Source organism: Cyprinus carpio, chromosome A8 (genome assembly GCF_018340385.1).
Source record: "Cyprinus carpio isolate SPL01 chromosome A8, ASM1834038v1, whole genome shotgun sequence".
NCBI classification, from domain to species: Eukaryota; Metazoa; Chordata; class Actinopteri; order Cypriniformes; family Cyprinidae; genus Cyprinus; species Cyprinus carpio.
Window position 1 is genome coordinate 9,558,172 of NC_056579.1, and position 25,181 is coordinate 9,583,352.

The 25,181-nt window shown below is 36.5% G+C and overlaps 2 protein-coding genes across 3 annotated transcripts; both read right to left on the reverse strand.

Annotated features, from left to right (window-relative positions):
* Positions 1-4,973: 4,973 nt before the first annotated feature.
* On the reverse strand, positions 4,974-12,934 carry LOC109095370 (alpha/beta hydrolase domain-containing protein 17A-like). Its single transcript, XM_019109078.2, has 5 exons — positions 12,593-12,934; positions 11,415-11,794; positions 10,129-10,323; positions 9,550-9,729; positions 4,974-8,159 (listed from the first exon to the last, which is right to left on the reverse strand). The coding sequence occupies exons 2-5, from the start codon at positions 11,786-11,788 to the stop codon at positions 7,934-7,936; spliced, it is 975 nt and encodes a 324-aa protein (XP_018964623.1). The 5' UTR covers positions 11,789-11,794; positions 12,593-12,934; the 3' UTR covers positions 4,974-7,933.
* Positions 12,935-15,231: 2,297 nt separating this feature from the next.
* zgc:77486 (uncharacterized protein LOC405808 homolog) lies at positions 15,232-24,379 on the reverse strand. Of its 2 annotated transcripts, none has more exons than XM_042762024.1 (6): positions 24,193-24,379; positions 22,231-22,431; positions 22,016-22,121; positions 21,756-21,877; positions 19,479-19,586; positions 15,232-18,006 (listed from the first exon to the last, which is right to left on the reverse strand). In XM_042762024.1, exons 2-6 carry the CDS (start codon positions 22,388-22,390, stop codon positions 17,858-17,860), a joined length of 645 nt encoding a protein of 214 aa, XP_042617958.1. In that variant the 5' UTR covers positions 22,391-22,431; positions 24,193-24,379; the 3' UTR covers positions 15,232-17,857. The 2 variants fall into 2 exon arrangements, with proteins under 2 accessions (XP_042617958.1, XP_018964630.2); XM_019109085.2 differs by having other exon boundaries at positions 21,756-21,880; positions 24,193-24,372.
* Between the last annotated feature and the right edge of the window lie 802 nt (positions 24,380-25,181).

Consider the following 25,181-nt stretch of genomic DNA (forward strand, 5'->3'; position numbering starts at 1 on the left):
CTCGAGTGAAAAATACTAAGAAAACAGAATCTTTTTTCTCATTATTTTTCATCTAGCCCAGTAATGTTCTTAAGTTACTGGACTCATGTTACTTGTGTTCAACTCATGCTTGCAATCTATTGTGAGACAGAGTGCTCTCAACTTGTGCCAAATTCAATGTTCAATGAATCTGAATTTGGCTGTTTAAAAAGCTGAACTATTTATGCAGATGTGTGAGGGTGTAAAACAGCAGAATGATTTTAAAAAAGACAACGCCTCAATATCATATCACACACAGAAAATATCATGAACGGGGCAGATGTGGCAGGTGAATTATTTTTTACTGCTGATGAAGGGTAAGTCTTCAAAGTTATATTACATCCACGTGAAATATGTTTCGGTCCAATTCCTGTATCCGCCTGGCCAAGGTCACACACTAATATGTTATTAAATGATAAATGGTCTCAGGGCAGAAGGTTATGTATCATATTTCATCTTTGTCATGATTTATTTCTCTAACCTCTATGTTTGAAAGATACCGAATGTAGCCGGCACCTACATGATTCCAGACATTAGATGTGAAATAAAAAGATCGAGTGATGGCATCTCATGCAAGAACCCAGATGGCGGAGAGTTTGAGGGTTGCAATACAGCTCTCATTACCTTGATGCTATATCTTATCCGTTGAAGACATACATGATGCTCCCAGACACTTGTGCCAAATTCAATGTTCAATGAATCTGAATTTGGCTGTTTAAAAAGCTGATGAACTATTTATGCAGATGTGTGAGGGTGTAAAAAACAGCAGAATGATTTAAAAAAGACAACGCCTCAAATATCATATCACACACACAGAAAATATCATGAACGGGGCAGATGGTGGCAGGTGAATATTTTTTTACTGCTGATGAAAGGGTAAGTCTTCAAAGTTATATTACATCCACGTGAAATATGTTTCGGTCCAATTCCTGTATCCGCCTGGCCAAGGTCACACACTAATATGTTATTAAATGATAAATGGTCTCAGGGCAGAAGTTTATGTATCATATTTCATCTTTGTCATGATTTATTTCTCTAACCTCTATGTTACTGATACCGAATGTAGCCGGCACATACATGATTCCAGACATTAGATGTGAAATAAAAAGATCGAGTGATGGCATCTCATGCAAGAACCAGATGGCGGAGAGTTTGAGGGTTGCAATACAGCTCTCATTACCTTGATGCTGATATCTGGAAAGAGCATAATCTGTTCTGTTCATCCAAATAAAGAGTCAAACCAGAATGTATGCTAGCATTTTATGCACTGCATTAGGTACAAAATTGAATTCTGTGCAAAGACAATGTTAACTAAAGTTGCATAAAGCCGATAGCTTTCTTCTTCACAAACTGTGAGTTGAAAATACTAAGAAAACAAATAAGCACGCTAATAAACACCATTCTTGCAATGACAATGAATTCTGAACAAAAACAAACAAAAAAATCCTTTTAAAGGAATAGTTCACCCAAAATGAATAAATACTCACCCTCAGGCCATCCGAGATGTCTGAATTTGTTTCTTCATCTGAACACATTTGGAGAAATTTAGCATTACATTGCTCGCTCACCAATGGATCCTCTGCAGTGAATGGGTGCCGTCAGAATGAGAGTACAAACAGCTGATAATAATATCACAATAATCCACAAGTAAGCCATACTTTGCTAAAATATGAGTCATCTGTCCATAATAAAGCTTTCTCCAGTGAAAAATCTTTCTCATCTGAATCAAGAGAAAAACATGAAGCGATCAAGTAGTTTACAAGCAGAAACAGTCCAAAAAAAGTTCTAAACAAATACAACACTGGATTACAGCATAAGAGGTTGTCAGTATTGGAAAGAGGGTAGGAATAACTCTATATCCGCAGGCACTGCATCCATTTTGCCTGCTGTCCCCGAATCTTCAATTACCCAATATCCAGGTCAGTTTGAACCACAATAAATCGACCAAACAAAGCTAAATGTGAGCAAAGCAGAACCATATGACACCACTGACCTCGGGGGCCGTAGCTGGTCTTGGGAAAAACTGCTCAAGACCACTTAAGAAAAATACACAAAATAATAACCGTGACAAATGCAACTTGCAATATTTCAGCTCAGTTGGTTTCCATGAAAAGCTCTATCTATTTTCACAAGCACTCTGGGTTATGTTTGTTTGTTTGGCAGTGTGGTAGACACAGGCACAAACACAGTGAGGACTAAACACATACTTCTGATGTTTTTCCCCCTCCACAGTGAGACTGCAGCACAGATTCCTTTAATGGTAAAGAGATGCAGACCTCAGATGACAGTGAAGATATGAAACACTCTGTAATGAAGTGCAAACACATATTTTGTGGCTATGGTGAGGAAGGAAGAGTTTTACCAGTGATGCTAATTACAGCATGTAGTAAAAGAAAGTCAATGCAAACATCAAACCGCATGAATCAAATATCAAACGTGCTGCCTTGTTAGTGTGCTAGATCCCACTGCTAAAAAAATAACTGATTAACTGATAGCTATTCTAATATCTACTTCCATCATTATTATTATATATCAGGAAGGGTGTTTCATGATGAATCTCTACTAAAAAGCTTCATCCATATAGCAGATCTGACAAATGTAAATATGGCACTAAAAAGTGAACTGTAAAAGAAACTATGCTGTGACTATGACACTTTTCCTATGTTATATTTACATTTATCAGATCTGGTCTATAGATGAAATTCTTTATTATTGTCCCATAAAAATTTAGCTTGGAAATGCCCTTCCTGATTGCAATAATAATGCTGGAAGTAGAGTAGAGTTGAGAGTAGGTATCAGTTGAAAAGGGTGTTTTACGCTATTGTTTTTTAGCAGATCATTTAAGTTTGACGTACAACAGACTAACAAAGCATAGTTTCCTTCACATTTATGTCTAACAGAGCAGTTGATTAGCCATTTGAATGTGTCTCAGTGCATTGAGAATGTAGTTAGTGCCCCCTAGTGGTCGGATTTGAAATCTGCACTGCATCTCCCCCTAGCAAGCCTCGGGCAAACTGCCATACAAACTCAAGAGACAAAGGATGATATAACTAAAATACAATCACGTCTCCTGAAGCAACCAATGATAAATGTCTTATTTCCGTCCACTCATCTGTCTACCTTTGGAGTGTGCTGAAATAAAGACATACATTAACAAAACCTGCACTGCACCGACAATAATCACAGAGTTAGGCCTAACTTAGAACATGCATAAAACTGAAAATCTGCTATTTCTATTAAAAAAAAATAATTGTTGGCTTATTTTAGGCATTATGTTGTCATGGCAACAAAGGTTTGTAAGCGATTTGTCCACAATTAAAATGTGGTTTACATTTTGTGGCAATACAGTATTTTAACATTAACAGCTTGACCTCATTCACTTCCATTGTAAATGCCTGACTGTTACCTAATCAAATAGAAGTCCAAATCTATTTTTGTGGTAATCAACATTATGCCTCAAGTTCTATATTGAGCCTAACTTGAATTGAACCCAGAATATTCCTTTAATGTATTTTGCATATCTACAGCAGGTCTCAAAGTAATGTGACACATTTGAATGTAAGCAAATTGGCATTGTGTGAATAATCCAAGTATGATTAGACTGTAGAAACAAGGTTTTGTGCACATATCCACATACATGTGGGCATGTGTGTGTTTAACAGAAGGCCTTAAATCCCATCTGGCAGTAGCCTACTAATGCCTCTTGACTGTAGCTGTTACCAATAGTCTGGGTCATGCCAAAGCTTGCAGGGCAGTAATTAAAACGAGGCAGATAATTGGAGTTTTTTTGTTACAGATAATAACGGAACCCATCTGCTGTTCCAGAAATCCTCAGCGACTCTTTTCTCTCTCTACGCCCACATGCATGCACTCTTGTACTGGTTGGTTTTCCAATAGAAGATTCAAATCAAGAGTTTTGAGACCGTTTTGGCATTAACTGATGAATATGAGGAGTCGACTACATAGATGAAAAGAAAAATGAAAAGCTACATGATGAATAAACAACACACATCCAACGGCAACAGAGCGTTATCCGTCACGCTCACACATCATAATGTTTCTTTCTGTGCCTTGAATTATAAAAGCCTCATCATTGATTGTTGGGACTTAATATCTGTGCCACAAGAGTTGAGGATCACAATTTAATATGCAGGTCAGCTGCTACCATCGTTTTACGATTCCTGAGGATGTTTATAGCCCAAGGATTCTGGGAAACTCAGCCCAGCTCAGCCTGTAAAATATATCACCATATAAATGTGATGTTACTGAGTGCAGTTATAAGAAAAGAGATTTACAATAGCTAATCATTTCAAGTTCATATTAAATATGGATATCACATTTTAAAATACAAAAGAGATGTAATAAATGTGAATGTAAATAAAAGTATTAAATTATTCTAAATGTATTACGTCTTCAGCATACAAATTAGTATGTAACATGAAAATAGGTTTAAAGTAATTATCAATTCATATGGTCAAGTTCAAGGTTAAATTTTATAAAAGATATTTAAATACAAATGTATTACATTTATTTAAATATAAATAATTAACATAACTGATATAAAATAAATACATCTGCGTGTAAAAGTGATGTTCCTATTAGAAAAGATTTACAATAATTACCAATCCGTCACATTCCAGATTAAATACATCAAATATTAATTAAAAAATATGCAATAATACATACAATATATTAATACTAATATAATTACTAATTGTAATATTTTGATGTATAAATATGACACTCCGGTGTGATGTTAGGTTTACAGTAATTGGACAATAAAATAATGATCATTTACAATAATTATCGATTAATTAATGTAAACATATTAAATTATAATTATATAATTAAGTATATAATTATAATTTATATACATGTGTAAAACAATAAATAATATATTGCTTTATAAATGTGATGTACCTGTGTGATGTTACAAAAAAATAGAGTTACAATAATTATCAATTCATAATTTTATTTTCTATGATCTCTTTTTTAATAATTCTGGAAAAGGAAAAAGACAATTAAAACTAAAAATAACATTAGAATAATGCATAAAAGGATAGAACAGTAACACCCCAATGATTCTTGCTCCCGATCCATTAAGATAAAAAAACAGATTCTCAAACCTCAAGATTAAGCTTCTCAAACAATGTTATACAGTACATACATCTGATAGTTTTAAAAATCATTTCTATAACTTTATTTAAAGTTAATCTTAATAAAAAGTTGATTCTGAATGTGTTGGGATGGAGCCTCTGGGTAACTCCAGCCCCCTCCCAAACCAACGTCCTCCCCTCTTGTATGCGCACACAGAGCATCCTCTCATCCAGTCTGCTGGCTCCAAGTCGATATTGCTTCAGCCGTCCAAACACTTGTGTCTTACAGGAGGTAAACACGCACCAACAGTCCACACAAAAACTTCCCCTCGGTGGCATCAACAGCAGCCCATATTGTGTGAGACCTGGCTCTGTCTAAAAGCCAAAGTCTGCCGCCGCCTCCTCCTTCAAATCAATATCTGAGCGCTGACAAATGGCAGTGGGCGGCCAGTGCAACTCCAACACCTGTCATCTTTGGTTAGAATGGAGAAAGAACAAGCCCCTTGTGTCCAACCTCAGATTACATACTTAAATGCATGATGAAACATGGAACCAGATCTGCTGGAATTAGGTTTCAGATATTATGTACAAATCAGTGTTTTCGGAATATAGAATGACAGTGCTTTGTGCATTAATGTGAGTCAGTTTAACCAGAGCACATACTAACAGACCAAGTGGAGTGGATGGAAAAAGAAAATAAACAGGATATCTAGAGAAGAAATTAGACGTCTAAAACTCTGGTGCCATAAAATCAGAATACTCAACTCATCTACCCTACCCTAACAGATATTGAAGTTTATTAATCTAATTAAACAAATCGTTTGTATAGAATCCAGAATTGCTGTGCAGCACACGGTGTTAAAAGGGCAAGAATGGATTCACTCCAGAAAGAGGAAGCGATGTCTTATCTCACTGAAAAGACTTTTAGTCTTTGATGCATTGGAAAACAACAAAAGGTTGCAGGGTTCTGCCCTTTTAATTTCATTGAGACTGTTCAATCGATATCTATAGCAGCAAGTTCCCTTGATAATTCACAGTTGAAAAGCTTAGACTGAAAGAAAGACACCTCTGAATGATTTTGAGTTCACTGCTAGTGTTTTTGAAAGCTTTTACAATCTTCCTAACCATAATGCAACGTGATAACTTTAAGAGTCATAGTTGCATCCAGATCATATCAGACAAACTCCCTTTAAAGGCAAGCAGCCTAAAAATAGGTTTTAGATGACCTCATTGTTGTGCCTTTATTGCTAGTTATAATCTTTAAACCCACCATGGCTCAGAATATTACTTAAATGGATTAAACAATGTGCCACTAACTAGCAATCTAACACTGAAAGAAAAAGGGAAATCCTTTATTATCATTAAGAAGAGTCTTTATATAATATGCTCTGCTTTGAAATGATTTGCTTAAACAATCGATAAAGAGGCGAGTAAATATGCACAATTATAGATTGAGCTCCGATTTGAATGCCAACAAGAGAGGAGTAACATTTCCATGATTCCATGAAACATACTTGACGTCAGGCTAAAAACAAGATAAACTGGTTGCGAGTTGTGTGTCATTGCCACAGGGTTCAGAAGTAACTTCTGTATTTACCTCTGACTGCTACCCGTGTTGTGTGCATTAGTCATTCTTACACGATTAAAACATTTATTAACCCTAAACCCATTTCAAAGGTTAAACTACTTGAGAATGAAGGTGGAAATGCTACGCCGAAGATCTGGCTTTAGAAAAGTCCCGACATAATGAAACCTTGATCTTTCTACTGGCCCAACAGTTCAGAAACATGACGTATGGATCTGGACATGAATATACTCCGTATCATGTCATCCCAAGTGTGGTGTTTTCATTGAAATATGATGATGAGCCGAGCAGCCCTCCCAGTTTCTTTCACCTCAGGGTGCTATGGACACCCTCACATGCTGAGAAGAAAGGAAAGAGACAATAAAGAGAAAAAAAAAATTGATAAAGCTGGAAACAAAGCCAGCATCCCAGCATTGGCGCTTTCCCTGCCTGGAGCTGTGTAGATCATCAGGTGTCATCATCTCATCCCAAGCTCAGCTTTCACATAAAGGCAAAAACTCATTGGAAGAGAACATCAGTGCATAGAGGTCAGCATCCTGCAGGGTATATGAGGGAAGGGACCCACGCACCTGGGGACAACAGCCAACCAGAGGAAGCCAAAGGGTATAGAAGAATTAATGAAGACGCAGAGGTGGGCATCATTGCACCTGTGTAGGATGCTTTAAAACTCAATCCTGAAATTCTTCACCAAACAACCGGTTTATTCCATCCTACAGGGTCAGCCAGGCTAGGAAATTTGCCAGGCTCTGACATCGAGCTATTTTAGGTTGTCTGACAAGAAGTGGGAAGCGAAGATCTCTCAGGCTGAGACATAATGTGAGCAGGTCGGAGAAGTGAACCATTCAACTGACAAATGAATGCTCAGATATTGAGAAACACCATTAGGTTGGAGGTACAGGACAGCGTCTGACTCTGGCTTATTTCCATGGACTGAAACCGGCAGAGGAATTCATCCATCCATTCTTGCCCCAGAGTAATTCCACTCCCATCCCCCAGAGTTCCCACGAGCGCACACATGCACGCTCACATGTACAAGGAGATGACAAACGGTGGGAGAAAAAAAAACACTTAAGAAAACAAATCTGAGCAGAGGAGCATCTGTCAAGCTGCCCCAACAGTAACGTTGTCCATACAAAAAGACAGCCTTCAATAAGTTATGCATAAGAGACGCATCCATCTCACTCTCACTCGGACTGGGAGATGGTGGGATGACAAGAGGGAGACGGAGGAGAGCTTAGGCATGTTGTGCGGCCAATTCCTGCCCGATGAAACGTCGCAGGCGTTCCAGGTATTGGCTGTACAGTTCGATGTCATTGTGTCCGGCTCCCTCCACCCACAGCGGCTCCACGGCTTTGGGGCAGCGCTCGTACAGGGCCAGCCCGTGGGAAAAATCTATCACCTCGTCCTCCGTCCCATGGATGATCAACACTGGAGATGTGATTTTAGACACTTTCTCAATGCTGAAATAGGGACACACAAATGGACACAGGGTGTTAAAAGAAAAACAACTTCCCCAATACACAGAGAAAAAAATTACTTAATAGACTGAAAAGCTCATTTCACTTTTAACATATGATCAATGAAACACCACAGATTAATTTCAACTCAACTAAATTTTCAGTAGCGTGATAGCTCAAACTGTAGCTATTTCTAACTTATAGCTGTATTTTTGATTATGTCACTCAAATTGTGATGTTGACTTTTTGCACCAGATATTTTAAATTAACTCTATAATTTAACACAGCTGAATACATAATGTGTAATAGTACACTACCTTTAAAAAGTTTGAATCAGCATTTTATTTTATTTTTTGTAAGAAATGAATGCTGTTATTTAGCAATGACCCATTTAAACTGATTAAAAGTTTCAGTAAAGACATTTATAATGATAAATGATTTGTTACATAAATGCTGTTCTACTCAAATAAGGGTGAAAAATATATCACAGTGTCCACAAAAAATAAGCAGCACAACTGTTTTCAACATTGATAAGAAATGTTTTTGAGCAGCAAATCAGCATATCAGAATGATTTCTGAAGGATCATGTGACACAGAAGACTGGAGTAATGATGTTGAAAATTCAGTTTTGCCATCACAGGAATCAATTACATTGTAAAATACATGAAAATTTTAATATTTCACAGTATTATGGTTTTTACTCAAATTTTGGTCAGCACCAAAAAAATTATTACATACTGACTACAAACTTCGGAACAGTACATACAAACACTTATAAATAATAACAACAATTACAAATTGTTATGTAGCTAACTACATTTTGGAAATTCAAGTGGTGCATGCATGTATGTGTGGGGGCCAGCAAGTTAAACAACTGCCTGCCAACTACACAGCAGTTGTGCGAGGACAGTGGCGGTTTTGACTATAGCTGTATGGCGACCATGTGTTCTGCTACACTGGCACTGAGTGACACCGCCTACTGAGTGTAGAGCCAACCTCCCTCACAGCCGACATGCAACAATGAAAATGATTGTAATGACACTTGAAGAAAAAAAAAGCCTTATTTCCTTTAATCAAGGGCTGAAAGTCTAATTCTAAGATTGAAAAATGTTTTGCATCTATATATTTCAATGTGTGATAGTCAACAAGAAACAAGAAGCTCAGATTAATATCCACCAGCAAACCACATCACAACACACTCAGTTTGCTCTCGCCAAAACCAAAACCCAGTGGATTGCTCATAAATAGCAGCAATCTGTGCTGGCCATGACAAGGCAAATCATCAGCTCATAAACAAACTGCAATGATGATGCCATGTCAAACCTCCAACAAATTGGTAATGGCATACAAATAATTGATGACAAATAAGAACCTAAACTTTTTTGGTACTCACTTGGGAAATGCGTCAAAGCAGTAAGTCTTCTTAGTGTCAGGGAAGGCCACCCTCATGCCAGAGGTGAGAGGGGAGTGGAGAATCACAGCCGCACACTCATATCGTGATGCCAGGTCCACCGTGGGCACCGTGCCAATGCTCTGTCCATAAAGGATAATATTCTCTGGGCTGATGCCATATCTGTTTCAAATAGAGGAATCAAAATTTAATTATTAATACTGAGCAAATAACTGTCTCGTGTCAATGGGATTTACAGCCTATTCAGACCAAGAGCAAATGTTTATGTTAGGTTACATACATTGTGTGTTTTTTTTTTTTTTGATAAGTCACATGTTCAAAAGAACAGCATTTATTAAACAGAAATATTTTGTTACATTATAAATATCTATCTTTACTGTCCCTTTTGATCAATTAAATGGGTCCATGCGGACTTAAACTATTAATATCTTAAAAAAATATCTTACTGACTTTTTAACAGTTGTCTAGATTACACATTAAGATGCAGCATTGTAAAACCTGAACTCTACAACAGTCATGCAGTTGTTTTGGTTGAGCCCTGGTATTGATTTCATGTCTCACCGTGAGCGTAGAGCCTGCCACGCTGCGTCTATGTCTGCATACAAATTCTTTTCTGAGGGCTTCCCCGTACTGACCCCGTAGCCAGAGTAATCATAGGAGAATATGTTACAATTGATGCGAGTGCCCAGGCCAATATAGAAGCTGCTCATCTGGCCTAGATCCACTGCGTTACCATGGGAGAACAAGACAGTGAACCTGAGGAGAGAGACAGACAAAAGGGGTGATGGGATTTGTAGTGCAAAGTCACTCTAGTAGGCTCATTACACTATTTCAAGGTCTGACTCAACATCCAAGTCAAGATGCATCCACAAAGAGACTTAATAACCTATAATTTTACTCACTGAATCACTGGGCATGTAGGCACAATTGCAGTGAGCCAGAGACCGATATGCTGCAGGGAATCATTTCATAACTAACACGGGTGTGTGTGTGTGTGTGTAGAATCATATAATACCAGAGTATCCAAATAATCCAGCGGCAAAAGAAAAAAACTGGCAGTATTACTTTAGAATTACTTATATAGTATTAATTACATTTTATTTTTATTATATTTAAAATTTTATTTATTTAAGTATGTTCATATTTTCATTTTATTTTTTAGTTTTTGTATTTTATTAAATGCTTTTGTCTTTTTTATTAGATGTTGCCTTAAAATTTTCCATTAAGCTTTAATTTTTTTTAATTAATTTTAATACTTTAACTTATTTTCTCAGTTAGTTGCTATGGCAACATTTCCATTTTTTTTTTCTTCAGTTTTTTCATAAAATGTTTATAATTTATTTCAGCTTTATTTCAATTAAAGAAAACCATTTTTAATAGTTTTAGTTTACAACTATAAAAATATTATCTCAAAGCCAGACTTTCAAAAACAAATTAACAGGCACTTTGTGTAGTAAAGTGAAGACATCCACAATATTGACCACAACAAAAAACAACTGTACTCATCCTAAGAAAATCACCCTTAAAAAGGAAATAAGGCAACAAAGGAACAAGTAACAACAGTGGGAATAAAGTGGTGTGTGATAAAGAAAGAATGTGTCCAGGAAGGTGTGGCTTCTGGGTAAAGATAGCAGACAAACTCAGAGAGGGAAGCAGGAAATGGGACAAAGGAAAATGGAAAAAGAATGAAGGAATGTAAATGACCCATGGGAGGAAAAGGGGGGTCAATCAGAGGAAACGTGACATTTTGAGTTCAACATATATTATTGTGGAAAATAAAACAAACAAACAAAAATAAACCTATAAATTAAGCTCCTCCAATTGTAACTAAAATGCACCCATCCTACCTGGCAGAGGGGGCACAGCGGATATACATGCAGCCCACTCTGTTCCCCCTACTAGATCGAGTCAGGAACACTTCCGTGGCATCCAGTTCCCGTTGGGAATACTGGAATTCTGCCCGTTCTGTAAGGTGGAGCTTCCAGCGCCCCTCCCCTGTGGCATTCCCTCCCCCTACCGAACTCCCGCCACCACCACCTCCTCCCCGGGACCGGAGGCCTGATGTCCCTGTGGATGCGGCAGGTACCGGCCCGGCCTCCAGATCAGGCAGGAGGGCATAGGTAGGTTCAGGAGGCAGGAAGGCAAGCTTGGCAGCGATACGGCTGGGGCAGGGGGGACAACAGAACAGGCAGCACAGCTCACTCACAGAAAGGCCATTCATTGTCAGCTGCAAAAGAGATGACAGGAGATTGTAGTCAATACATATTCAACACAAACCATTTTATGTAATGTTCTACTCACATGAAGTAAATTTCAACTGGGCTTTGTAGTATGTACATTATATTTGGAGTAACAATAGTAAATTGTATAATATATTATTACTGTTAAATGACACTCCTGGTCATGTGATCTCAACATGTTTGTTTGGAGTTATAATAGTTAATTAAAACATATATGATCCCATGTAAATTTACATAATTGTAAAAATATTTCTCAAAAGTGCTATTGATTTTTTTTTTCTGTTTAAAACGTTTTTAAAATGAAATACTTAATAAATAACTACTTTAACATCTAATTTACGGAGTAATTATTTTATAAACAATACTACATTCAGGCTCCTTCAGAAAAAAAACAAAAATAAGACGGAGCTCTTTCTTTTCTTTAGATATTTCTTATGCGACATTTTCTACCAATTCTTAAAAAGGTAAAAAGCTCCAACAGTAAACAAATGGTTAATAAGTAATACCCAGGTAGAATTAACTCAGGCATGCAGTAAACCTATCTCCCAGCTATACTGCCCTAAACTGATAGTCTACCTGTTATTTGACACTTTATAGACTACAAATATAAATAATATATTGTCTGATATTGCCGGTTTAAGAGGCTCCAATAAAATATCCACCAATGGTCACATCAGTCCCAACAGACCCGCTCACCGCTAACTCAACATTTACCCCTCATTTCAGCTGCAAAACGAACATTATATTGCTAACAAACACATTAATGTATATATTTGTCCACATACGTGTCGTTTTCTTGACCACAACCTGCCAAAGCCGGATTTCTTTATGTTTTCACACCTCTGTCGCTAAGTAGCTAGCTCGTAGTGAGGGTAGGGGGGAGTTAGCCAGCTAGCCACTCAGCTACGACTCCTCTCAGATAACAAATAAAGGCCTGGACGCCGTCGAGGACATTTCTCATCCGAAAATAAAAAGCTGAGCCCTCCAGGAATAAATCTTGATTCCCGGTTACCGTCGTGCCATGTAATAATCTGCTGGTGTAGGCTAATAGAGCTGTATTTTTTTTCACTCCAGTCAAAGATGTTCGTTAGCCTTCCCACTCTTCATTGCGTCTCACTCTTCTAGCTTGAAGTAGGAGGAGCTATAGAGGTGGGGAGTAGTAAGTAAACTTGAATTAAAAACCTGTTGGATTGAAGGCTAAAATTATTAATAAATGGCATTTTCAAACATGATATTGTATAATAACGCAGTAGGCTTTAATTACCAATATTAAAATATAAACCGTTTAAAAACATACAGTAATCTATATAAAAAGACAAGATAAAAATATTTTACTTTGACATGTCAGTATTAAATTGTCTATGTTTATTATTAATACATCTGTGGGAAAACATATCTTTGCTTTTAAAAATTTTTTTTAGGCCTTTCTTTTTATTTTATTATTATGAAATAATTTTAAAATAAATATATGGACGCACACTGTCGGGTTGCATGTAACCAACCAGAGGGTCCGCTGAGTCGCACGTGACTCGACGAGTCCACAGTGCGGAAAACGTGCAGAGTGGGTGATATTCCTGCTTTTAAAGCGTATTTGCTCTTCACTGTACCGCATCCGAAAATTACGCTGACGGGACATCGAGGGAGGAGCATCCCAGGAACTTCTGTCAGATCTGCTGACAGCTGATGAACACAGTCATGCAAGAGACATCGACCAAATACTTATCTTAAAAAAAAAATAAAAAATAAAAAATAAAAAAATATTTTATGTGCATTGTATATTAAATCATTTAATTCCAAATCACACAATGCACTTATTACCAATACAAGGCTTACCATAACTTTTCTCAACATACTTTTGAAACAAATCATTTAATTCATAAAAAGGTTCCAACAAGCCATCAATAAATAGCCTTTAACATGTTTAATTAATATAAATTTATAAAAAGACAAAATTTAAGTGAATTTCATGTTTTTTGTCTGCTTGTGTGGCCCGTTTTGTCCCATGTCTTAAAAAAGGGGAAGGATAATCAAGTCAGATGTAACATGCAAGACTTTTGAATACCAAGGAAGATTGAGTTCACTAGTGAGAAAGGGTGGAGATGCTGACATGCCTTTATGAAGAAGAGATTATCTTTACAGCACTTCCAGACAGAGAAAACATGAACTGTTTTATATGGAACTGAAGAAAAAAAAAAACTTCCTTTTACTTCCTTTCACTCATCACTCACAAGCCTAAAAAGTGTAAATGAATACAATGGAATCACGTGGTAACATTAAATCTAACAGATAAATTTCAACCCATTTAAAACCACATAAGGGCCCACGGACAGTAGCCAGGTTTCTGTGGTGAAACAGGCTGAGGTGGGCAGCTGCCGATGTGGCAAGAATACAGGGTGATTCACATACAGACAGGACATTTTCACTGCTTACAGATCTTGTTTACTCATCTAATATCACAGCAAATCTGCTAGAAGAAATGTCAGAGGAGGGATAGGAGATATACAACTAAAGTTAGGTAGATGTTCGGTAATTACTACACCACTTCCTGAAGTTTCCCACATAAGTATGAGTCATGTGGGCCATTCGTGCAAAGGTTAGACTCAAAACACTTCAAGTAAATTTTCAGCAAAAGAAGAAACACTGTGCTCTTAAAAATAAAGGTTCCTTTTTGGCATAAAATTATTATTATGGACTCTATAATAACATTATTAAATATAAGAATATTATATCATATAGTATATAATGTAAAAATATTTTGGCCAGAAGCTACAGTTTAAAGTTAAAATGTGGATTTGTTTCTCACAAATCCACAGCTTTTCACTTCACACGATATTAATTACTGCACTGGAGTCGTGTAGATTATTTGTGATGAATACATTTTCAGCTAATTTTCTTTTTTGGGTGAACCATTCCTTTTACATCCATGGAACATTTATTTTATTCTTTATATATGGAACATTTCCTTTGTTTTAAGGTGCTTTGCAGTGGGAAAAGGTTCTTCAGATTAGTAAAATATTCTTCACACTAAGAAAGAAATGGTTAAAGAACTGTTATCAGAAAGGTTCTTTGGTAACCCAAAATGGTTCCTCTTTGGCACTCCTACGAAAACTTTGTAACTTTTAACTTTTAAGTGTAGATCAGTGGTTATTAACCTTTTTGACAGCAAGGCCCCTTTTTATCCAAGACTATTCAAAAGTTGTCCTATCCAAGCTGATATGTACAGCTGGTACTACTTTTTTATAAAAATAAGCTCAGAAATGTTAGTTTCATGTTGTACATCATTATTTTTATTTCCTCTAACATTTTGTTAATATAACTAAATTTAGATAATTTTAGGTCTTTTTGCACTCCTCTGGTTGAGAATTGCTTCAGATGGTCTGGGCAAATGTGTGCTCTAAATAAAAAAAAAACTTAAGACATTGTGTAAATTTAAAATAAACTTTGTGATTTTATTGGATTTATACTTACTCATACACATCATACAATCCTAAAATTAAAAAGAAAACAAAAAGGTATCTGGTGGTGTCTCTGGGGGACTGGGCACGCTGGTAAATTAATTCATGAATGCTGGTTAACGTAATGCTGAACGCGCCTGAGCTGAAACTCACATCACCCATCCAAATGTTCTGATTAACTACTGGGAGAAATATGAATCTCAACACCATCACTAAAATCAAGGCAATTCTTCATCAGTTACATATAAGAAAGAAATCACTTGTCTATTTTGCTCAATCACATGCAATGTCGATGGTTAATCATTGCTAGCATAGAAGGGATAATCCACTGACATACAGTGCCAACGGTCTGATAAGACACTGAAGGCAACATTATAGGTGACCAACTGGCTTTCAACTCACTGGATCTTCATAGTCAAGCGGTTGACTGCATTCACAGTTTTGTGCCCACCACACAAGAATCTCACCAGGAACTTGAGTCTAGCATTCCCATACACTGACACGGCCTTCACCCGTCTGTATCCCTAACACTCAAACCCTAGAAAGGTAGGATTATCCTCCAGCAAACAGAGCAGACAGAAAGCATGAGATCCAATCCCTCTTTAAAAGGCTGTCAGGATGCCAGCTCGCTGAGCCACTTACACCTGCTTTTCACAAAAGCCCTCTTGAGCTGGCAGCCCCACTGAGGATAAGTTATTTCCTTAATAAAGCAGCAAGGTCATTACCAGAACTTCTAATCAGATACATCCACCAAGTTGCTTTAAACAAGTCTTGTAGGTCAAGGGACTGTATATAAATCATGTAAAAAATGTGCACATCAAGAGACATTATGAGGGAAGATTGCTAGACAACATTGAGGATAAATACAAAATGGACATTTAAGCCCTTTTTAAAAAAAAAAAGAAAAAGAAAAAAAAGGGGGTTTTAAAAACACTACCAGCACAAAGACACAGTATTCACTCAAAGGATGACAGAGAACACCACATCACACCTTTCTCCTTACATATGGCTAATTAATAAACACTACATAAACACAAAACAGAAGTTTTTTTCCTGCTGAACCTTTCCTGCTCTTTCTAAGACCTCAGTCATTCTATTTTAGAATGGCAACCATGTGATATTTACATTAGAGAACAGAAGAATCCTGTTCATTTGGAAAGCAGGCTCCATTCGCCCATGCAATGGGACGTTGTGTTTCACATTCGTGTTGCAATGTAATATGTGGCTGTAGCAAACTCTGCATTTGTCCTAATATTTGTGCGAGCATGCAACATATCTGTTGGGGAAATGTGCATCTTCCACTATGACATCCTAAGCACAGCGGTATTAATTGTAAATACATGTTTTTTGGAACGGAAAGGCATTGCCAAATAAATAAATTAGTAGCCGGTTCCATTAGCATCATTCATTGGTCTGCTGGTGGTTTAAGAATACTTTGCTCTCAAAGCTTGGCGACTCTAAGAGCAAAGGTCAAAATAGTTCATCGCTGGCATGCATTAGCAATAACGGGCCTGGTAGCTTCAGTACAGTACTGAGGATCCTACATTAACTGCATTTTTGATAAGCTAAAGAATGATCTTGTGCTTTGATTTTGAAAAGTCTAATCCCGTCTGACTTTCCTCCATGAGGACCTATAATTCTTAAAAATGCATATGTAAATAGACAGAAATATCATTAAGGGATCACCTACTGGATTTCTTACGAGTTTTTTTTTGGACATGCTTCCAATCCTCCAGTACCAACCAACCAAATGATAATACAAAATAAATAGAATGCAATCACACAATTCAAGCTACGTACAATATATTAATATAGATCTTCTGATGCCATACACTCATTAAAACAGAAAAGGAAAGAAAAAAAAACTCAGTCACACGCTTATCTCAAGGCTCTTGCTATGCCCCACCCCGCCCCCCTTCAAACCCCATCCGATAACTATTCATGCACGCAACATTAGCATGATAAGTCAATATATAAAAGAGAATTTTTTTAAATGCACAGGCTGGGATTTGACATGTCGGGATAATTAACCAGAACAAAGAAAGAAAAAAAAGGATAACAGTAAAAGATTTTTACATGGGTAAATGTGGGAGTAGTCATTAAAATCTATATTCTTCAACCTTTTGTAATATCAGAGAAATTCTCTCTCGATGTCCCACCCCTACTAATCAGACTCCTGAAACCACATTTTAGGGATCCTATAAAAAAATAATGTTATAATAATATCCTAACAAAAGTCAATGCCAGGGTAAAAACAAAAGAGTCCACCCTCCCCCCGATGCACATGGATGCCCACCTGACAACCAATCCCTTTTCTCCCTGGCTCTCTAGAAAAAGGAAAAAAAAAAAAACAACACAACACTCACACAACATCTCTCAACATGTCACATATTCATTCACACACACACACACACACCCCTCTACACTGCCCCTTCTGGGAGAGACAGGGAGATGGCCAAGCAGGGGCTCTACCCTACAACCCCACCCACCTTATCCTACAATGAAGAAATGAACCCAGTTTAGAATGGTGATATTCAGCGCCATGGTTCCAAAACTTGCAGGTCAAACTATTTTTGCTCATTTAGCCGACAGTCCTCATAACTTCTGAATCTTCTCAGCTACCACGATGGGGTTCTCCTTGCGGATGCGGGCGGCAGCAGCTCCTCGGTAGTCGTAGGGACAGTCATGTTTGTCAGAATAACGGTGGATAGCACAAAACAGGTTACCGCAGCGACAGTCAAAGCCTAAAAACACAAAGGAAAGTTTATTCAGTCTTTCAATCGGCCATGTATTTCAGATGGATATACATTTTAAGACCGAGGTCTCTAAAGAACAGGCAGGATACCAGAAGGATCATGTCAAATGCAGCACTAACCTGCAGTATGCCATCTGACTACAGAAAGAAACTGACAAATGAACTAAAATCTACTGATATATATAAAATAAAAAATGTGAAATTATATTGAAGTTGATCTTGGAAAATATTTATACACTACCGTTTAAAAGTTTGGGCTTGGTAAGTTTTTGTTTTTATTGCAGGTTTTGACAGCAGAGTTAACACACATTGAAAACATAAATACAAATGATAGAAGTTCAATATGCATAGTTGTTAAGAAGGATTAATAAAAAATATGAACATAAATAAAACAAATAAATACAAAGTATAATATATATATATTAAACTTGGGGGGGGGTGCTAAAGTAAAAAAGGAAAGGATAGAGAAGGTTTAGGTTAAACCAGTATAAACAGTGCTTAACAATGGGGTGATTTTCCAAGCTGAATACTGTATTCCTGAGATTAGTAAATTTGTTTGTTCCACCAAGATAACTGAGAAAGGGGGGTCCCATATCTTGTAAAACTTGAAAGGTTTTTCTTTTAAAGCAGTAGAGAAGGCTTCTTTAGGTAGCTATACGAGTATATATGAGGGAATCTGGTCTGTTATGCAACATACAAGCATACATACAATCACAGTGTAATAGTATTTGAAGAAGATGGGCTCCTTGCAATTTAAAGGGGAATTCTTGGCTTATGCCTAACAGACATGCCTTTTGTCGTAGCTGTAGTGAGCAGCAGAATATTTTCTCAAGCTCCTTAAGGATACCCATCCAAAATTGTTGGATCTTTATACAACGGAGTTGGTAAATTTTATGTTTTTGCAAATTTCTATTATACTCATCTTGGCTGCATTTCATTTGATCAAGAACACAGTAAAAACCATTATATTGTATTATTATACTGTTTTATAATATTATACCAATTATTATTTATATTTATATATACATATATACACACACATACATATATACATATATATATATATATATATATAGTACATGTATGTATATAAAATTTACCATTTCTTTGATGGTAATGCTGAATTTTCAACAACCATTACGCCAGTCTTCAATGTCACATGGTCATTCAGAAATCAATCCAATGTGCTGATTTGGTGCTCAAGAAACATTTCTTCTTATCAATATGTTTGCATGGATGCAAATGTTTTATATGTGTGAACATAGGGAATGGTAATAAGACTGCACAAAAGTGAATATTTGAGCTGGAATACAAAACCTAGAAGGAGACCATCTGCTGACTCTCTCAACTAAAAAGGAAAAACAGATTTGCAGTAAAGCTGTATACTGTAAGATCTGAAGTCTGCTCAAAGTGTGGCCCAGCCCTCATTCAAGGACAAAAACCTCTTCCCTTGGCTCTTACCTGTGAGGCCAACTTTTTTCCTACAAGTGAAACATCTATTCTTCTTTTTGTTCTTGTCAGGAGTCTGCTCTCCGTCTGAAGAAGCCTGTGCAGCTTCCCCTACTGGCCCTGTGATTACAGACATGGTCAGCCTTAGACAGCTCATTTATAAAACACAATAAACTTCCAAGCTTCTGAGGTTACAAGATACTCTGACACTCAGATCAATGATTTAATGAATCATCAGTATTCATGTCCTGCCATAAAGAGAACTGAATGGAGGGCTATATTTTGGAGTTTTTCAAGGTTTGTTTCTTCTTTCAAAGGGGTCATGAACTGCAATTTTAAAATTATTTTATAACATTCTCTGGGGTTCACTTATAATGTTAGTGTGATTTTACATTAAAAAAAAAATCAATTTAGAAGTAACAGGCTATTTTCTATCCTGTTTTTGAGCCTCTCTGCAGAAGAGGTCTGTTTTTAAAGGAGGGGCACATTCAAGACTCGCAAGTGAATGCCCACTGCTATGAATGCAGTTTCACTTATTAAAATAACAGATGGGCACTGCTGTGATGCAGTCTGAATGCAACATGGGTCGTTTGGATTAAAAACTTATAAATACTCCATATATATCAAATGGTCTGAAACAATTCAATAGTGGTAAAAACACGTTTACTCACACTTATGTGTTTCGACATTACTGTTGGTCTCAGCACTGCATCATTGTTTACTTTCAGTCTCTGAAAATCCTGCATCATACTGTCTTGTTTAAAAATGAATCCGTAGCAAATTAAAGCAAAAAAAACAAACACTGTTTGACTGACGCGATCTGGAGCTCTTTGCTATTTTTACTGTTTACACTGGACGCGAGCGCCGCAACGCGACTATAGACAACAGAACCCCTTATAATCGGCGATTCTGTCTACACTGAATGCTGGATGATAACTGGATGCTTGTTGGATGCAAGCAGCGATGATGGGCCCAAGCCAGCGCAACCACCACCCTGGTGGCATCAGGAAAATGGTGCACAGCGGGCACATGCATTTAAAGTAACCCTCTGACAGTCTGGTTTTAAGGGATACAGCAATAAAAGGGTTAAACTATAACATATAACTATAACACAAACTATAAATTGTGAAACACACACACACACAGAGAGAGAAAACAATATATACAACTTTGGTAACATTTTATAATAAGGCTTCATTTGTTTACATTCATTAACTATATTAGTTAACATGAATAATAATTATATAGCATCTATTAATGTTAGTTAATATTAAGTTCAAAACTTACTGATTAATTATTAAAATTTAAAGTTGTATGTTAACATTAGTTAATGTACTATGAATTAACATGAACATTTTTATTAAGTAATATTAAAAGAGATTCAAAATTGCTGTTAAAATATAGTTTTTGTTAGTTCATGTTAGTTAATTCATTAACAAATGTTAACAAATGAGAGTTATTGTAAAGTGTTACCAATACTTTTTATGCTCTATAAGGATTTTTTTTTTTTAAGATTTTAATTATCTATAAGCATTTGTGAAATAATTATATAAAACTATATTACCATTACAGTACATATTTACTTATTCTATGTATTTGTTTGTCATTCTAACTATCTGAACTAAGTAGTAAAGGATCAGGCTTAAAAGACTTCTTATCCAACTAATGTATTACAGCCTTCATCTGTTAGCTGAAATGACGGAGTTTAAATTTTGATTGTTGGTCCCTGAGCAATATAAATTAATGAAACCAAGCATGTTTCCGAAAAATGACTTGTTCTTCATATGTAAAAAGTTTTGAAGAGTTTGGATAATGTGCTTTAAAGATATAAGAAAATGTTACTTTAATAAATCATATCCAAAATCCGTTCACAATTTAGCATCTTCAGTGTCTTGGCATCATGTTGACAAAGTTCGGTGTGAATTGCATGATTCTCCTAGGATTAGTATGCATTAAATTTCTACAAACAACTAATCAATTCTTCTTTGATTTTTTGGGATATTCCATGTCTTTCTAAATGGAATCAATATACTATATATGCAATGGTTTCACGAGGAAAAATTACAATATAAAGTGATTTGAAATAATAATAAATAAAAATAAGATAAAATAATAAATACAAATAATTTAAAAAGCATTTTGTAAAATTATTAATTTTGAGTAATTTTATTTTAAAGCTTATTTTATTTCAAGGAACAAAACTACTTTATGATTTTAGTTTTGCATAACTATAATACCCCTGAAGATAATTTTGTACCATGTGCATGTATGAGACAGAACACAGCAGACCTGTGCTTTTAGACAAGCCCTCCTCCTCCTCCTCCTCCACTTCTGCTCTGTCTGAATCAGTGGTTGGCGTGTCCTGGGAGATGCTCATAGCAGTCATCTGCTGGGTTACTGGGCTGGGCGAACTACTGCATAAACACAATACAACCGAATACAGGAGTTATTTGTTACAATTCCTTCCTATATTATCATAAGCTGTTTTGCACTTGTAGTTTATACCAATTGAAGCAAGAACAGTCTAAGATTTATAAAGTCCTTCTTACCTAGATGTGCGTTCTTCAGGTGGGGTAACGGCTTCCGTAGTGGGTACAGGGGTGGACTCCACCGTCACCGCAGATACCCCTGGGGAACCTAATGGAGATGTGGCACCTGAAAGAAACGAACAGAAACCTAATCTTGAACTCTGCTTAACCTCAAAACTGAGTGAGCGCATTTAATTCCTAATGCAACAGGTACATGTGATCTCCTAGAAACCTACCTTTCTCACCTGGGGGACTGTTTCTCCCCCCTCCTTGTTGTCTCTGCAGATGTTCCTTGTAGCAGACAGAGCACATTCCATTGGTGCGAGGGTTACCATAGAAACCGCATCCCATAGTGCAAAGCATTGGCACCTGCGTCTGATTTGTCTCCTGAGCCATGCTGTTTCAGAAGGGGGTAAGGGGGACGGGAGAGGGCGATCCTAGAAACAGGGTTTAAGAATCAGTATTTCAAAAACATAATTTATCATGAAGTGGCAAAAAATGCCTGATATAAAAGGATATTATCTAAAAATTATGGCCCTAAAAATTACCTAAATCTATCTAAAAATTGACAATATTTACTCACCGTGATTTCATTCCTGACCCATATGACTTTTTTTTCTATGAAACAGATAAATTAACTTCACATAGATCTCTACCATAAAACCTTGTATCCACTGAGAATCAAGCTCCAAAAAAGACAAAAAAGGTCTTTAAATGTACCATAGTTATGTTATACAACATAGTTAAAGTTATACAACTCATGTGCTATATTACAAGTCTTCTGAAGCCATGTGATTAGCTTTGTGTGAATACAGCATGTGAGTCATTCTAGACAAAAGACAGCTTTTTGTCCTTTCTGTGGCTTGACAGCCCATGGTCACTGGGAACTGTTGTTTTATGGGGAAAAAAATTAATGTGTAGATATGAAAACTATTTTTCTGTTCCATGGAAGAAATATAATAGCACACAGGTTGGGAAAGACATGAGGGTGAATAAACAATGACAATATTCATTGTTGAGAAAACTATTCGGTTATACTTTATGTCATCCTTGTTGCACTGTTACTACACAAATGAATACTGAGCAATATTAATAAGCATCATGCAATTGCTATAGGTTTGGTTTAGGGTTAGTTTCTTACAATTATGCATAATTTACAGTTAGTACTATAAACACACGTAACAAAGACACTTTAAAATTAAGTGTTACGAACTATTTCTTTAAAAACACATTAAAAACTATAAATGCATAATTGCTATATCATAAAACATGCCAGACATCGTTAAAATAAAACTAACTGCATCAAATTTAATCTTTTGTCCGCTACCCTTAACTGCTGAAAAGTTTTGAAAATAATACCCTTTTCATTCAAGTTCATTTAAGTTACTCTTAACATGGCTATATATATATATATATATATACATATATATATATATAATAATAATAATAATAATAATAATAATAATAATAATAGATTTGTATACACTAAACAGGAAGAGACGCAAAGTTTATCCATGAAACTGGTGAAACTGTTTAATGTGGTTAGATTCCCGTTACAGTGAGCAAAAACCCAACTTTAAACCATTTGCCTTATTTATTGGTGACCCTGCTAGAGGCTGACAATATGCTGCACGAAAACAAAAGTTCCTTTGTTTGTTCGCGTTTTGTTTCTCAAACAAGCGAAGAATGGTCCAGGTCACTGAAACCTAAACAGCCTGCTGATCAAATGACTATTACAATCTGGCAACAGTTGCGCTTCAATTCGAATAAAATACAGCCAGTAAGTGTTTAATGCTGACATGGAAGTTTATCTTAACTATATCAACGACAGATTACCAAGAAAACGGGGAATAAATGAGGTTTTTCTGGAGCATGTCCAGGAAAAATCAGCTGAAAGCGCAATTAGAAAAACATTTTGTCTTTGACCCGAGTACCGCGACCAACAACAAATCGAAAAAGCGTCCAAACGAATGTTTTCCTTCCAAAGTAGTTAATATAACGTTCAGATGATCGTGTTAAAATAGCTGACCAGATGAAACTCATTTTGTTTGTGATACTCAACTAGCCAGGCTAACGCGCTAGCTCTGCTAACGGCTAGCTGACGTGATGGCACGCACACAAAACGGACAGCTGGGACCCCGAGACCGTCCCACGAACACTCGCGTTGGCTTAAACCCCCTGTTAGCTCGAATATTTACCCGTATTTTGTGTAATTGAGGAGAAGTCGACGACCTTGATCCACAAAAACTTGACAGGGTAGGTTCCTGCTATGCGCGTGCGGCCTGCTTCTCTCAACGTCATCCGAAACAACGGCCGTGACGTCACCCGTAGCGCAACAATTCATCTTTTGGCCATCATCGAAACTTCATCACACTTCCCCCCCAGTCCAGTCCAGTTCACACCAACAACGTTGCCATGTATTTATGTAACATGCAGTTTATTTGGTTTGCGAAAACATTGGTTTATGTGCCACAGTTGTATTGTTTTGCGAGTTGTTTAGATTAAAAAGATAGAAGATATTTTAGGGAGGGCAAAATGGTAATGTGCAAGTTATAGGAATGTGAATGCTTTCATTTTCAAGTTCAGTGTCAAAGCTTCCTACTTTAGCTCCTTTTTGTGAATTATTAATTCAACTGCATCTCACATGTTACTGTTATATCAACAGTATGCATGTTAATTTTGTTCCACTCCTCTTGTTAAAAGACAAAACGGGTAAATATAGTAAAACTAATTGATATCACAATACTTCCCTGGATGATTAATTACAGTATATCGAGACAAATGTTATGTTTAAATATGCAAACGAGTCATTATCTAATTAAATATGCACTAATTTGCATACATTTTTGGAACATTGGATAAAGCAAGATGAAAAGTCTTGTTTCATTTAAAGGTTTTACAGTGTTTTTTAACAGTTTGTTTTATCACTCCATAAATCAGAAACTAGCAGCCAAAGCAGCCAAAAGGAAAAAAGAAAGAAAAAGGAAAAAAATTCAGGAATAAAATATTACATAAATCAGTGTGATTGATTTATGAACAAACCCCTCATAAACCTCCAGAATATAGATAAGAAAAAAACTGGAAGGTGTGGTGAAGGGAAGATTTCTGGCTCAGTGCATGAGAAAAAAAAAACTCACTTGGGCAAAAGGGAAAGGGAACTTGCTTCTGTGATATTGCATATGTATAA

Excerpts from the sequence above, each read along its gene's own strand:
- LOC109095370 (XM_019109078.2), bottom strand. The coding sequence starts at position 11,788 with ATGAATGGCCTTTCTGTGAGTGAGCTGTGCTGCCTGTTCTGTTGTCCC. Across the intron at positions 10,324-11,414 it reads CGCTGTGCCCCCTCTGCCAG|GTTCACTGTCTTGTTCTCCC; the intron begins GTAGGATGGGTG and ends CTCTCTCCTCAG. Across the intron at positions 9,730-10,128 it reads TGGCAGGCTCTACGCTCACG|ATATGGCATCAGCCCAGAGA; the intron begins GTGAGACATGAA and ends TATTTGAAACAG.
- zgc:77486 (XM_019109085.2), bottom strand. The coding sequence starts at position 22,390 with ATGGCTCAGGAGACAAATCAGACGCAGGTGCCAATGCTTTGCACTATG. Across the intron at positions 22,122-22,230 it reads CAGTCCCCCAGGTGAGAAAG|GTGCCACATCTCCATTAGGT; the intron begins GTAGGTTTCTAG and ends CGTTTCTTTCAG. Across the intron at positions 21,881-22,015 it reads CCTGAAGAACGCACATCTAG|TAGTTCGCCCAGCCCAGTAA; the intron begins GTAAGAAGGACT and ends GTGTTTATGCAG.